General features: G+C 61.0%; 2 protein-coding genes across 6 annotated transcripts in view; both read right to left on the bottom strand.

Annotated features, from left to right (window-relative positions):
- Window positions 1-276: 276 nt before the first annotated feature.
- On the bottom strand, window positions 277-5,371 carry LOC129508247 (translation initiation factor IF-2-like). The gene is made up of 3 exons (XM_055323256.1): window positions 5,295-5,371; window positions 1,404-2,131; window positions 277-1,283 (listed from the first exon to the last, which is right to left on the bottom strand). The coding sequence occupies exons 1-3, from the start codon at window positions 5,369-5,371 to the stop codon at window positions 277-279; spliced, it is 1,812 nt and encodes a 603-aa protein (XP_055179231.1).
- A 1,710-nt stretch (window positions 5,372-7,081) lies between these two features.
- Window positions 7,082-15,264, bottom strand: part of SPECC1L (sperm antigen with calponin homology and coiled-coil domains 1 like) — a 132,443-nt gene continuing 124,260 nt past the window's right edge. For all 5 annotated transcript variants that reach the window (XM_055322682.1, XM_055322683.1, XM_055322684.1 and 2 more), the window contains 3 exons: window positions 12,385-12,501; window positions 11,456-11,515; window positions 7,082-9,732 (listed from right to left, as the gene is read on the bottom strand). In XM_055322682.1, the coding sequence (XP_055178657.1) occupies window positions 9,643-9,732; window positions 11,456-11,515; window positions 12,385-12,501 (267 nt within the window). In that variant the 3' untranslated portion in view covers window positions 7,082-9,642. The remainder of the gene's footprint in view (window positions 9,733-11,455; window positions 11,516-12,384; window positions 12,502-15,264) is intronic.

The raw sequence follows: 15,264 nt of genomic DNA on the forward strand, positions 1-15,264 counted from the left end.
CATGCTCCTCTGCCCGCAGGGATCCCCTGCAGTGTCCCCCCATGCCACCAGGACCGCAGCTCCCCTGGGGTCCACCCCCCCCACTCAAGTACGGACGCCAACCTGTCCTCTGCTCTGACCTGCCTGTCTTGTGCCCACCTCTCGTGGACTCCGCGTCACAGCCCAGCACTGCCACTCCATCATGCTTGTTGCACGAGACTGCGAGCGCGCCAAGGACCCAAGACCAGAACCCAGGTTTGGGCTCCGAAATCTGCTGTCACTGGGTTGCCCTTGAGGTCAGCCATTGCCCCCCGGGGGCTGTGGGCTCCTAGGGGGCAGGAGCACTGTGTGGGAGGCCTGCACCTCGCAGACCATCCTGAGGGCTGAGCTGGCCCAAAGCCTTCGGTCGCCTGCCGCCCGTCTCTGGGCTGCCCTCAGCTTCGCTGGGGTTATGAACCGAGACGCTGGCCTAGCCCGGAGCCTGGTCTGCACTGAGGGGCCGGGGACGGTGGGGCGGCGGCCCCAGGGACACCGGAACTGGGGAGAGGCAGGGAGACCCTGAAGGGCGAGGACAGAGCAGGAAGGTGTTGACACCACTACCTGCAGACAAGCCTCGGCAAGGAGCTGGGTCGCTGACCTGCTGGCGCACAGGGCGGAGCCCCCCAGCCAGGCCACGGCCTCCGAAGCGGCCAGCGCGGGACTGAAGAGGGGGCTCCTGACCCCGCAACAGCCTCCTCGGCCCACCCCACGGTGGGGACAAGCGGGGCAGCCACGGGGGGGGGGCGGGGGCGTGTTCTGGAGGGTGCAGGGGCTGGCAGTGCAGGCAGCCCGAGTCGGGGGGCGGCGGGCGGCGGCAAGCTCAGGGTGGAAAGGGGCCTGCGAAGGAGGGAGCGCGGCCCACGGGGCGGCCTGACGCGGGGGGGGGGGCGCACACGTCCAGGCCCAGGCTCTGCAGCGTCTCCTCCGTCCCCCGCTCCCCTCGGCCTCCGCCTCGCCTCCCCTTCCTCCCGTTCTAACGCCCGGAAAATTAAAGTCTAAGGCGGCGTAGCGGTGCCGGGAAGGCAGGGACCTGGGCTCCGCCGGCCGCGGCGCCTCCCTGACCCTCCGGGATGGACGCCCAAGTCCCTCGAGGGCCGCCACCATTCCCGCCTTTCCTACCTCCGCTCGGGGCGGCCCGGCGGACAGACGGCCCGGGCCAGGGGCGGGCACCCCCCCGCCCCCCCAAGTCCGGGTCCCGCCACCACGGTCCCGGGACGCGCCCGCCTCGGCCCAGCCGCTGACTCCCCTCCTCGCCGCGCCCCACGCTTCGGGACGGGGATGCCGAGCCCCGCCACCCCTGCCCCGGAAGGCCGCCCGCGCCCCCTCCGCGCCCCTCCGCGCCCCGCCGCGCCCCCTCCGCGCCCCTCCGCGCCCCGCCGCGCCACCTGCGCAGCCCGCCCTCGCCTGGGTCCGACCCGCCGCGCCGGGCGCGTCCGGAAGGTTGGCCGCGCCCAGGGGCCGGCCCGGGGCGCCCAGACGGCCCGACGGGTGTCCCCCGCGCCACCTGCGGGTCCCGCCGCCCGGGCCGTCGGGCTCTCGCGCCCCCCGCCCTCCCGCCGCCCCCGCGCACCTTCCGGTCCCGGCTGGGCGGACCCCGGCCCGGCTGAAGACGTGGCGCCCGGCCCGAGTCGCCCCTGCGCGCGCCGCGCCGTCTCCGCGCGGGGTGCAGCTCGGACCCCGGCCCGGTGGCGGGAAGACAGGGGCGGGGCGGGGGGCGCCCGGGGGGGCCGAGCCTCCCGTCCCCCCCGGCCCGCAGCCTCCGACGGCGCCGGCCGCCCGCCCGACCCCCGGGATCCCGGCCCCGAGACCCCGGCTGACCTGCCGCTCGCGCGCCGGCTCCCGCTGTCTCCGCCGCGGCTCGGGCTCGGCTCCGGCCGCCTCGTTCACGGGCGCCCCCTGCAGGCGGCCTCCGGGCCCTCTGTCCCCGCCCCGCCCCGCCGAGCGGGGAAACCGAGGCCCGAGCGCGCGCGGGAGAGGAGGCCGGCGGGACGTCGCGGCAGCCCTGCCCGGCCCGGCGTGGCCACCTGCTGCGCCGCCCCGCGCGCCGACGGCCGCCGCCTCGTCCCGCCGCCCCGCCCCCGCCCCCGCCCCCGCCCCCGCCGCGCTCCCTTTCCTGCGGGGACGGGGACGGGGACGGGGACGGGGCTGCCTGCCGCCCTGCTGCCCCCGGGGCTCTGCTCCTTCCCCTGCCGCCGCCGCCCAGCTGGGGTGCTGCCTGCGTGTCATCCCCGGGACCCCCTGTCATCTGGCAAGTGCCGGGGCCCAGCTGCTCCTCGAGTCTCCGGGCCCGGTCCTGAACTCAAGCGCAGCCTCCTTCCCTGGCTCTTCCAGGCTTTCGGCCGGAGGGACCCCTCCAGGGGGTGGGGTGTACCCCAGCTCCGGGATGCCTCCAGGGGCCTGACCCCAAGTTCCAGGGACCCCCTCTGACTGCCCGGCCCAGGCTCTGTGCTCCCGATCTCCAATCCTCTGGAGCCCAGGTGGGACCTGCCCCCACCGCTTCCCTGAGCAAAGTGAAAAGGAGCCGCCTTCTGCGCCACCCGCTGACCCGGAGTCTCAGACCCTTTGGCTGGGGATCCACCTCCCGTCCCCCCTGCACCTCGTTTTGGAGACTCCACGTTGGGAGCAACCTCCCAGTGGCCCCCGTCCAGCCATGGAAGGGCACCCGCCTTCTAGCCTCGCAGCAGCGCAGGCCGGTAGCCCCCGCTCCGGGCGCAGCAGGAGGAAGCGAAGCAGCCAGCCAGGGCCCCCCGGTGGCCAAGGGCTCGTGGGAGCCCCGTGGGGCGGCCGGGAGAGGGGCTTGTGCAGGCCGCGGGCAGGACAGGGCGGGGGGCGGCCACCCAGGCACAGCCGGAGCCGGGAGCTGGCGACCCACCACTTGCCGGTTCGGCCTGCGTTGCCAGCAGCCTCCAGCCCTTTCCTGAGCCTGGGCTCCTGCCCCCTGGTCCCCACGCTCCCTAATACACAGTGTTGGGACAGGCCACGGGGCACGGGGGGGTGGGGGTGGGGGGAGGGCTCAGGACAGCTCCAGCTGTTGCTGAGGTGCAGATGAGATTTCTCAAATTGGGAAGAATCCGGAGGCCTTTCCAGCCTGGCCCTCCCCTGCCATGGCCCCTCGTGCCCCGGCCTAGGCCTCTGTAGCCCTCCTGTGAGGGGTAATGGGGGACTAAAGGGAGGAGCCCCCCCCCCCCCCCCCCCGCCCCCAAGGCAGGACCCTGCCCCTGGGACTGCCCACAGGGGCGTGCTGGTGCTGTGGCTTTCCCTCTGCCCTGAGGTCCTCATTGCCTCACAGTGAGCCGGAACTGTGTCGTTTCTGCCCTGCCACCTCCTGAGCCAGAGTCTGACTGTGAGGTGTCGGCTGGGGGCGCCCTTGGCTTGCCCCCCTTGCTTCTGCACCAGCTTGTGGGATAAGCTACTCCTGGAGTGGAGACCAAAGCCTCCTGCCCACATCTGTTGGGCCCATAATCCTTCAAGTCCTCACTCATCAAACATGCAAGCAAACAGCTGCCTTGAGTCACTGGGGGCCTAGAAGGGACTGTGGGGTTTCATGGGGCAAGTGGGCGGGGAGGGTGGTTGTTGAGCTTGCCCCTCCAGCCCCCAGCGTGGGCCCCTGTGAGTCTCTCGCCTGCCGTTTGCAGTCGGGGGCCCGGCTCCCCGCCCACCCAGTCCTCCCCACACATGACCTGGCCCTGCACGCACCTGTCTGCAACCACACGGGCCCCACTCCCAGGGAATGAAGGTTCCTTTTTCCAGCTGGTCCTTAGGGCCAAAGCGCTGGAGCCCTGAGTTCGCTCCTGGGGGCCACTTGCCAGCCCCCAACTCCTCGGCGTGGGTTACATGTGTCCTCAGGCCAGAGGTGGCTGAGCAGGCGGTGATTCCACTCCAGAGCCAACTCCTGGGGGCCCCGGGGCCCCGCCCACCGTCCCAGGCTACCAGGTCCCCAGCCCTGGCTCGTGGCAGCCCTTCCCCAGCCAGAGGCAGAGGGAGCTGCTCCAATGGTCTTGTGTCATCTGTCCTGTGCCTCTGTCCAGGTCCCCAGTAAAGCCATTGCCTAGACAGCACACACACCCAGGAGCGTCCGGTTCAGCAATGACAGGAAGCGGCTCGGGGGAGGGCCCGGCACAAACCCTGCTCCCCCCCCCCCCCCCCCCCGCAGACGTGTCATGGTTGACCCACATCTCCCGGCCTTCCCACACCGGGGCCCCTCCAGCACCCTGTCGGCCTTGTTGCACCCCCTCCGGGGTCGTGCCCTTCTCAGCCTGGAGAACAGCTCAGGTGTCTCGGCCACAGGGGAGGCCCCTGGGCAGGCCCGAGGGAGCCCCGAGGGCGGGGCACAGCCTGCTGGTCCCCAGGCATGGGGAGGCCCCTGGCGGGCCCCACTGTCTACCTCTGGGCTTTGGTGTCCCTGCCCAGCCCGGGTCAGGCTTCGAGGGCTCTGGGTGCCAGGCCTTACTTCCGTCCAAGCCCAGGCTCCTCAGGCCCGGCCATGGGGGCAGCTGGGCTTTCTCTTGCTCCAGATTTGTGCTCTCAGACCGCCCCCCACCCCATGCCTACGCCCCGTAGGCTCCGTTCCTGTCCAGGATGCACCTGGTGGCCTCTGGACCTTGACCGTTTGCTCGGAGCCAGCTGGGCCACATGAGGGGTAGGCAATGGGAGACCCAGGACCAAGCACCTGGGGTAGGGGGCCAGCATCCTGTGAACCAACGAGGCCACCCCAAAGTACTCACCAACTTCTCCTTTGAATGGGAGGGGAACCACACACTTCCTGGGTCTCTGGGATTGAGGAAGTGGGGGACCTCGCAGGGCTCCAGTCTACACGGAGACTAAAGCAGGCCCCAAGAGGCCAGAGTCATGGTGGAGGAAGCTCCCCGAGCCATTTGTAGGCACAGCAGCCCAAGGGCAACCCTGACCCTCCAGCCCACGCCAGCTTCTGGGGGCCACCCAGCAGCCCCACTAGGAGCTCTGCCTCTGAGCTGATCTGGGCACATCTGGGTAGATGTGGGAACGGGGTTCAGGCAGAAGTGGGGCCTGGCCCTGGGCCAGAGTCGGTCACTCACCACCCTACAAACGGCTCTAAGCCGGGAGCCTGGGCACGCACCAGCAGGCAGCAGCTGCCAGCAGCAGACCAGCCGCCCTGCATCCCTGTCCCATGCCCCGCTGGCCGCTTCCCTCCCCCACTTCAAGAGCAGGTCTGGTAGCAGGGACCAAGGAGGGGCATCTTGGGGGCCTGTCATATTGCAGAGGTGGGACGGGCCCAGTCTGTGGCAGGCTGGTCCTACCTGGGGGTAGGGGAACCCCGGTATCCCAACTCCTGCTGGGCGCAACCTGCTTCCTGCCCAGTGGGTCCTGGTGACATGCCTGTCCTGTGCTCTCCCCCAGCCCTCCTCCCAGGACGGTGACCCCTAAGGAGCCTAGAGGCACACACTCAATAATGAAGGTATCCTCCAGGGACGCCGGGGCCTTTCCTCACTCCGGGTCTGGCTCCAGGCTGTGATGTCCCTCCCCCAGTGCTCCCACCTGCCTCCCAGCCCCCCAGCTCGCTGGGGCGCTCCAGGCCCCATCTGCGTCCTGCACTACCCACCCCCCCTCAGGCTCCTGCCTTCCCAACAGCCTGGGGCAGCCCGACTAGAATCCACGGTCTACCTTCTACCTGCCTTGTCCCCCATTTAAAGGACAACCTAAAACAGAACTCAGGCCGAGCCAAGAGTGTGGGAAGTGCAGCCCTGCAAGGATAGGGCCGAAGAGGTGGTCACTGTGTCACTAGGGCAGGGCCACCTAAGGCCCAAGACGTCAGCCCTGCAAGGCTGTGGAGGGGGGTGAGATCCTTTCTGGATCTTCTCTCCTGCTTCCACCCATTAAAGCCATCCACTCTCCCCAAAAGGGGTTCTAGGACCTTCCCTAAGTCAGGGTGGGAAGAGTCCCCCCCCACTCCCCCCCCCCCCAGTGCTGCCCTGGGACGGGAAGCGCTATGTCTAGGGAAGCAGAGACCCCGGTGGCCCCAGTGAGCCCCAGGCTGTGAGCAGGCCAGGAAGTCGGGCTAGGAAGGACCCCCTCTGACGGCAGCTGGCATGACAGACAGGCCGGAGGGATGTTTGGGGAAGGTACCCCTCCTGCCGCCGTGCCCGGTGCTGGTGCCCCCTGCACAGAGCCCAACATGCGGCTCGTAGGACGACCTCCATACACTCCAGCGAAGGGCAGTAGCTCTGGGTCTGAGCGAGTGCCCCAGGCCTCACAGCCGGGGATGGGGAGAAGCTGGAAACACCCAGTCCCAGCACAGACTTTCCCGTGCTGTGACCCCAGAAACCTGGCCTTGGTAGCTGCCCGTGATTGTCAGCTCTCCCAGGCCAGTCTCAACTCCGGCTCCCCAGTGTGAGCTGAGTTACTGGACAGACGCCAGCTCGGGGAAGGGGGTCAGGCCCAGGAAAGGCCCCCTAGGTCACGTAGCGGATAGCAAGGGGTGGCCCCACAGGCCCTTCAGCAGGTGACATGTAATGTGCAATGTGACAAGGCCCCGTGTTGTCTTGGGCTGCGCTCTGTGGATTCATAATCATTGCACACAAGATGCACAAGAAATAAAGGCTTGACCGGTTTGCTTGCTCTGAGTGGTGTAATTATCGATTTTTTTTCCTCTATAATTTTATATATTCTGAAAACGATCTCCAAGATGATGCACTGTTAGAAACAAAATAACCCCTCAAGGAACCGTGGCCACCCCTCCGTTCCCCGCAACAGCACGTGTCTGGGCTACCGCTGGGGAATGCCAGGGCTTCTGTTCCCGTGGGGGAGCCTGGGCAGCGCTTCTGGGGTCTCAGGCCTGGGCATCTGGCCTGGAGCTCTGCGCGGCAGCCCGGGGCGGGACCTAACAGACACTAGCACTGCCCCCCCCCCCCCCAGATCCCTCCCCCACAACATTCGGGGCCAGGAGCTGCAGGGGAGGGGTGGCCAGAGGGCACGCAGCTCACGTGCCCTTGTCCTGCCATAGCCAGTCCCAGAGGCGGCCGGGGTCCTGTTCATACCATATCAGAGGGGCAGCTGGACGTGTCGAGCCAGAAAAGCCCACGCCTGATGTGTTTCAGCAATTTTAATACATTCAAGAATATTTAATAGGACAAAATTAAAAAGTACTGTCAGTCAGCAGAAGGCCGTGGTTCAGAGATACAGAAATGTAACTGGCCCTTTTGCAGTAAAGCTTGTGCTTGAAGGGAGAAGAGGCAAAATGACTTTCTGGAGGCTTCGTGTTAAGTGCCACTGGACTAAAAGCACCTCACAGTAGCACTTTTAGGTATATATGACCATCTAGAATTATCCCATAAAGCCAATAGTGTTAAAAGGATCCTATTAGAAAAAGAAATTATGCTTCTAGAACCTTCTTGCCTGCGGACCCACGTGCAAATGTAGGTGGCCTAGCCAGGCTCGCCTGCACAGCTTATCAGGGAGGCAGAGATGGGCCCCTTGAACAGGTTGGGCCTGGTCCAGAAACTCCCTGTGGCCGCCCTCTCCCGTCACTGGCCCCAATGGCAGCCTTGTGGGCACTGCCCCATGTCCCCCATGAGGAGCTGCCAGGGCTGGCTCACTTGGCTAGGAAGGGACAGATGTGTGAACCGCAGACCCGGGAAAGTCTTCTCCTTCATAGGACAAAAAAGCAACCCCCCCCCCAACAATAATAAATAAACAAAAACATGGCCACAGACCAGACACACTGGGTGCAATCAGGAACGGAGGCTTCCATGAGGGCAAATGAGAGCAACAGTGGGACTCGGGAAGACCGAGCGGAGACGTGTGAAAAACACCTAACAGTCCCTTGTCTGATAGCACGGCAACTGTCAATGGAGCAAGAGAGGCCAGAACAGAACCCGGTCAGGGAGGATGGGGACAGGTCCCCGCCAGGGTTTTCCCGTGCGCTCTGGGGCTGGGTTCTGCTCACTGAGCCTCTCCCGCCTTAGCTGAAAACAGGCATTTCACAAAAAGCCTCCAGTTAGGGCAGCAGCCAGAGCTGCCAGGTTAGGCATCTGGGCAGGGCTGATGGGCACTTACCAGCCAGCCAGGGGCTATGGGCCAGCAGGCCACACACACACACACACACACACACACACACACAGCCCATTTCACAATGAACACATTCTTTCCTAGGCTACAGACACGTCAAACTCCTAGTCTAGAACATCATGCTTGAATGCAGAACCCTCTGGCCCACGTGCTGGCTGGGCAGCCTTCCTTGCATCCTGTGGTGGGGGCAGCGATCCTGCTTCCGCTGGTGGCAGCTCTTCCTCATGCTACTTTGCCGGTGCCAAACACGCTGTATTCTAGAAGCAACAAGTCTTGACACTGTTCAAACCAGTTTTAGGCGCACGTGAGACGTGGGCTCCCTGTTCCCAAGAAGGGCTGAGTCCCAACCTGAGAGTCATCTCCCCAGAATCCCTCGTAATAAGGCTTTGGTTCCACCGCACGGAAGGGGTGCTGCTGTGGCTGCCCGTTATGTGGAACCCGGAGGGTGGCGTGGCAGGAGAGCAACTCCATCGCTGGGCTGCGCCCTGACACCACCTGCTGTGGCTGTGGTCGTGGCGGCCTCCAAGACCCTCTGGCCGGTGTACCCATGCAAGGAGACTTAAGGCACTTCCTTAAATTCTTGCCCAGGAGGGTTTGTTCTGAGTGATGCAGTGACTTTAAATTACCCTGCTGGGCTCCCTCCAGCTGTTCAGCTCTCTGACTTCATTTCTGGCTTTCACGACATGCTAATGTCCAGATTTTGTGTTTTATCTCTAGATTTACTAAAATGATTTAACTTTGGTACTAACAGAACAGGGGCTATTTCCCCCCAATATTGCTCATAAGAGAAAAACATTTTAACTAGAACTCCTTTTGACCAATTCTTTTGTCCAGAAACCTAAATTAAAGCCAGAGCTGGGTTTCCAAGCCCCTTCCGGGCTGAAGGACAGGTCCGCGGCGCGGCAGCAAGGGGTCCCCTGGGGCTGCTTCCTGTTGACGGCCCCGGCCACAAAACCAACCATTCAGCAGCGGCGGACCTGCCAGCCGGGAACTCGAGTTGCAATCTGTTAGCTCAAGTTGCAAACACCTAGGTCATGTGGGCCAGGACAGTCCCGTCCCACTGCTGTAGTGATGCACCCCTTGAAAGCAAGCCCACGTCCAGGCCCGCAGCCTGCTCGTGGGGCGCCTCTGCCAGACGTCGAGTTTCCTGTCTGGTTCTCACGGGTGACAGACCCTGTGCTGGCGAGTAGTCGAGAAGAGCTGTGGCTAAAGCTTTCACTAACTCCCTGTGAGCTGCCCACATAATTTCACCCCTTCCCCAAGTTCAGTTATGCGTGAGCTGGGTTTCCCACCCCACAGCACTAATGTAGTTCGATATTCCCTTCAGAGAAAGACCCTGGTGGCAAACAGCATGTGTGATGTGCGCTGGGCCCACACCGACCTGTGGCCGGACGGGTTGAGTGCGAGGAGCCAGCCGTGAGCCATGGGCCATGGAGGCCCGAGTTCTCCTGACTCAGAGTCCCTGGCTGAAGGCTCACACGCTGCAGGGCAGCCCAGAGAGTCGCTGAAAGCTTTACGGGGTGCATAGCTAATGGTGTTGGTGTCACTTGGTAACGGGGAAGAGTCCTCCTTCTGGCGTGCTCAGGTTTCGAAGTACTTGTAGATCGCCGTCACATAGAGCATCACACTCTGCCAGTCAGGCCGCTCGGTCCGCACCATTTCATTAATGTCCTGGTGGAGAAGGAAAGAACCAGGTTAGAATCCCGGGTCACATCGGGGCCCACCCTGACAAGCTCCCTGACAGCTGCACAGGCCCTGGCACCAGTCAGGGCCTCCGACTCCAGACCAAGCTGATCATACCCGCCAAAGGCCCGGCCAAGATGTTTGCTCCATTGCTACCAAGTGTGCCCGTTAAGTGTCCACACAGTCCCTAAGATGCCTGTCTGTGCCCAAGCCCTGCCCCGACCCCCACCCTACGGCACCCCTGTCTCTGGCCACGGCCCTCCCAAGCTGGTTGTCATTTTCTCTGGAGCCTTGTTCCCTGCCTGCCTCTTTTCTTGGCTTCTGAGAGCCTCCCTCACCCCAGTCTCTGTCCTAGGAGGGTCTCTGTGGGCCCAGGGCTCCCAGAACTCAGTTTTCCAATGCCCTTCACCATGGCAACCATCTGAAATCATCAAAGACACTATTCTCTAATTGTATCCTGCAGAGTAACAGTCCTCTGTGAGATGCAGCTGATGAAAATGAACGTGGGAAACCCAGGACTTGGATATGGGACTGGGAAGCCCCCCAGAGAGACCACTGCTGCTGAAGAACATCTGTGACTTTCCAGGGGAGCCATGCTCCAAGGCACTGCTCTGAGAGGTTCCACGGGTGAGGCCACAACCAGCAGGATGGAATAGGCCACCCACTGGTGACTTGGTACAGAAAAAAGAAAACATGTTTGTTCAATATACGATCCTGACTAAAAGTTTTGTAGGGTGGGGAAATGGCCTACTTTTTTTATGTTGGAACTTTACAGGTGTTGTAAAATACCCAGAATCCAGAAAACATTCCAATAATGGGAACTTCTCTTTCTCTCTGTACAACTGAACAGAGGCCACCCTAAACAAGCCTATTTCTTCTATCAAGTCAGAAGATACACTTCTGGAACTCTACGGGAACACTCCTATGGGGTGAATACGAATGTAAACACTTCTTCAAAGCCACCCAGCTGTTAAGTCAGGTGAGGGGTGCCTGGGCTCAGTGACCTGGCCCCGTGGAGCTCTCACTCTGCGGGACTCCCCGGGCTGCGCGTCCCTGGCTGACACCGCAGTACCGAGTTTACATAAAGTAAGTGTCACTGGGTGTGGAAGGACTGGCTTTGCATCTGGACACCGTGATGAGGCGAAAGCTGACAGAAGAGCACGTCTGTTGTGAGCTACTGAGCAGAGGCCTGACGACCCTGAAACACGTAGGCTTTCCACAACTCCTTTCTCGCACTGTGAGCAGCGTTTGCCACAGCCCCCATGAAGTGCAGGAGCCCCCGCTCGGCCTCTAGTGCCTCCTTCCTTGCCCCACTCACCTCCCCTCTCCCTCTACTTTGACAAAAGGCAGACACACCTGTGGGAATGTGCCTCTGACAATGACTTTTATAAACTGGTTAGCATTTTTCTTCTGAATCCAGGATTCAACTAAAAAAAGGTGACTCTAAAGAAGTCAGAGTTGCCGGGGCCGTGGTCAGGATGACACTACCCATCTCAGGGTGCTTCATGTGAGGCACGAAACACCCAGAGGACTGAGGTAAGCCCTGCCTGTGCCCCATCGACAGGACACTCGCTCGGCTAACCAGGGCCTGCATGCACCCCCTTCGCCACCCAGCAGCCTCCTGATCATCAGGCCCCCACACCACCCGGATCTCCCTTAATGAGAAGGAAACTCTTCCTAACAAAAAGGAGGGGCCCTGTCAGTGACTCACCAGTGTGGATTTGATGCCGACGCTCTCAGCTGCCTGGAAGGCCAGCGTGAAGTTCCTTCGCTGTAAAAGAAACTGTGTGACCAGAATGGACGAGCAAGATCAGGAGAAGGCAACTTTCGCCACTCATGATGCTAGGCAAGGTGACAGCCACTTCCATTTGGTACCAGAACAGCCCTACAGCGGAGCCCCTGGACCCCCCCCATCGACCCAGACTGCCTCTCTGCAGGACCTACCCGCTCCTCCTGTGACCTGCCATGGAGCAGTCTCTACACACTCGTTCTTTCCTCACTGTGCAAAAGGGGACTTTCAATACATTAGTCCTGAACCGCCTGGACCCAGACCCCAAAAGTTGATCAGAAACGCCTGTCAGGGGAGCTCTCTCCCCAGGGGAAGGGGGGGGGCATCTTCAAGTGTTATCTGAAGGCAAGAGCAGACCACAGAAGGGCTCAGGCCTGGGACCTCTCCCAGCACCCATCTGGACAGGGGCTGTCCCCGATCCTGTCCCCAACCCTGTCCCCGGGCAGCTCCCTCAGTGAGACACTTGGACTGGACTACAGCAGGCTGGCAGGAGGCTGGCCTGATGTGGGAAGCACTACCCAGACCGCTCCTGCCTTAGGCGGCCAGTTCTTGGTAAACCCCCCATCCTAAATGTCATCATCCAGGAAGGCTGGCCAGTCCCACTGGGAATGTAGTAACCTGGGGAATGCTGAACCCACTAAATGTCCCACACAAGATAGGTCAGGACACTGTGACCTACCCCTGACTGCAGACTGGGCTGGCTCAGCACAAATAACTCAATCCCATAATAAGACCAAGCTGGGACGAGGCCGCTGTGAGCCAGCACTATGGTGGGGCCCTGCTGCTGTAAGGACCTGCCTCTCTTGTGTGGTAAGGACGCCAGGGGGTGGGCTGTTTCACAGCCAGCCTACCTTATCTTGGCTGTTCAGCTCTTGATACGGAATGTGAGCCGGAAGGTACGTATGCAGGAGAGCACAGAAGGCCAGCCCGTCATTCCAGCTGCTGCTGAAGTTTGTAATGTCAATATTCTGAAGGAAAAGAAAGAAACATGTAAGTAACACACCTTGTGATCTTTTCAGGAGCATGCTGAGGACGGGAAGGAGGCCTCAGTGCCACATGGCCTCCGAACCCCAGGCAGGGGAGGCTCTGGAGAAGGCACAGTGGGCTAAGGGGGCCACGTCCCAAGACGGACAGGCAGCCTTTTCAGCAGTTGCCCACACCCCCAGGTCACTGCCATCTCCCCCTCACGGAAGGACCGTGGGTGCAGGGAGCTCATCTGGCAGCTCAGCAGCCTCGTGGGACCGTGGGGAGCAGAGGTCCTATGTTAAGAAGTTATGATTCTGCCTGACCTCCCCTGTTAGGGCTCGAGGCACAGATTTACAGTCCATCAAAACCTGTGTGTTCTGAGGACGTCAACAGCTGCTTTCTTGCCTTAGGAGACGCTGGGAGCCAATGCACGCTGGGGCTCTGTGCTTTCCCAAAGAGCTGCTCCGCAGACCACCTGGACTTCCTCCTACTTTCCACATTCATAGTAAATTACTTGCAACTATAAAAGTAACATATTCACAATAGCTGACTAATTGATAGCAGTTTGGCTGATAAGTAGCCGTTACCCTTATTTGCAAGAATTCTTTTAAAGTTGAAACTCCACAGTTAAATTTTGGAAACTCACACATTTTATATAAATGCCACAAACTGAGCAAGAGGGCACTTCCCAAATATCTCTTGTTTGCGGCCCCAGTTTCCTTCGCACAGACTTCAACTGCATCAACGGTCAGCTCCTAGGGGCTGGGAAAGCCCACGTTTTATTAGAGAAGGCAAACCACCCACTCCTGGATACAGGTTCCCACTACTCCCGGGGACACGTGATCACAGCAACACAAATACTATGCGTATGCATAGAGTTTAAAAACTCTGCAATCCCTCACCCCAGGTTTTCAAGCTGTCAGCTCCTCCTGCCAAGTAGGGGACCTGGGACTCATGGACAAGAGGCAGGTGGGGAGGATAGAACCGGGCTGGCAAGTGGCCCTTCCAGGATGACAGCCTCAGTCCAGACTCCCAGTGCTCCGTCAGTCCCCTTACAAAAGCAGCAAGGAGTGTGGAAGTGCACAGGGCTGAACTTTTCATCAGCTTCATCATCAAAATGATTGGTCTGACCCCTGACTGCAGACACTCAGAATGCTGCCCTGTGTGGGGGGCTTCTACTCAAACACAAGTCTTCAAAAAGGCAGCAGCTCTGTGGGCAGTTATTCCAGAGGTCATTTCCCCTCTGTAACCTGATTATCTGAGGTGGACGGTCTCGCCTATCTGGCCTGAAAGCATTGTTCATAAACTGTGGTGAGAAAAATTACCAGATTAAAGCACAAAAGGATGCAAACCTGGCAAGAGTCACAGGGAAGGTCTCAGTAAGCTTTCAGGGCCATCTGACTCGGCCTCTAAGATCAAGCCCACCAAGCCCACGAAGCCCACCAACCCCCCCCCCAGGGCCTGCAGGTCCTCCCTGCCTCCAGGCTGTAGTCCTCACACTTCCTGGTGTGAAGACACAGTCCAAACAAGCATTCCTGTCTCATTCTCGACAGTGGACGATGATAGTCACCCCTCCTGCGAGGGCGCCATGCAACCAGAGGTGTCCGACAGTCACTGCTGATTGCTGCCATAGCAAACTGGCCTCTTTCATCTCATCTGAATCTCAGGAAGCAGCCAGCCAGGGGCCTCCGTGCCATCTGGGAGGAAATTGGAACCAGCGAAGGGAAGTGACCTGTCCAAGGTGCTGGGCTGGCAGCAGGGAGGACAGGGTGTCATTTTAATTCCATTACCCAGGAGCAGTTTTAGGTAAGAAGGCTGGGGCTCAAGGAGGCCCAGGTTCCAGAGCTGATCTACGTGGTTATTCAAACTCAGGCTTGTCCAAAGCCCGTCCAGGCTCCTCCTAGCATCCCAACTAGATCTCATGACAAGCACCCTGATCGAAGAGCCGAGGGCACAGCGTACCATTGCATGGATGGCAGGGCAAGCAGCTTCTTATCAACGTGTCCAAGCCCTGTGCAAGGCAAACGGCAACATGTGGCTGCTGAGGACTCTCAACCCTTGCCCCCAGAGGCCACATTCATTTCTGGAGGAAAACAAATCTCCATTTCCTGCCGCTGCAGCCCCCTCTCCAGCTGAAAGGCGGGTGTCTGGCAGAGCCGCCTACGTGCCTGGCCTCCCCACACCACGAGGCAAAGGCTCCTGCACCAGAGGAAACGACTGCGCCCCAGCTCCCCAGCTGTGGGAACCCCAGCCTTCCCTAGCTTCCTCAACACAAACCCAACCTCAAGCCTGGAACCTCCAGGCTGAGCAGTGACTTCATTTACAAAACATGCCAAAGAAATTTAAACAATGAGGAAACAATGGCTTCGTGGGTTCCAGGGTAGGGGGAGTTAACTTTGAAGTACCTGACAGCCAAACTTCCAAATCAAAACAAAGTCCCAGCCCAGGCAGGCTGGCGGGTGTCGCTCTTCCCCCAGCTGGAGGGAGCCAGTCTGGGTGCTGTACCCAGCAGAGGACAGAGAGGCCACTCCGTACCGAACCCAAGTGAGACCTCTGCGTGCTCTGCCACCATCCCTCCACCTCCTCAGCCTTCCAGAGAGACCTTGGGGGAAAATGAGGCCAGGGCCTCAAGGGAGGTGGAAAAATGCTGAGAATGAGAAAGCAGGCCCCAGGGAAGGCTGCCACCACCGCCAGCCTCTGCCACCACAGCAGCGCAGGGCCTGCACCCCCTCTGCTCCCCATCTTACCTCTTGTTTCATTGTTTC

The sequence above is a fragment of the Nyctereutes procyonoides genome, unplaced genomic scaffold (genome assembly GCF_905146905.1).
Source record: "Nyctereutes procyonoides isolate TBG_1078 unplaced genomic scaffold, NYPRO_anot_genome, whole genome shotgun sequence".
NCBI lineage: Eukaryota > Metazoa > Chordata > Mammalia > Carnivora > Canidae > Nyctereutes > Nyctereutes procyonoides.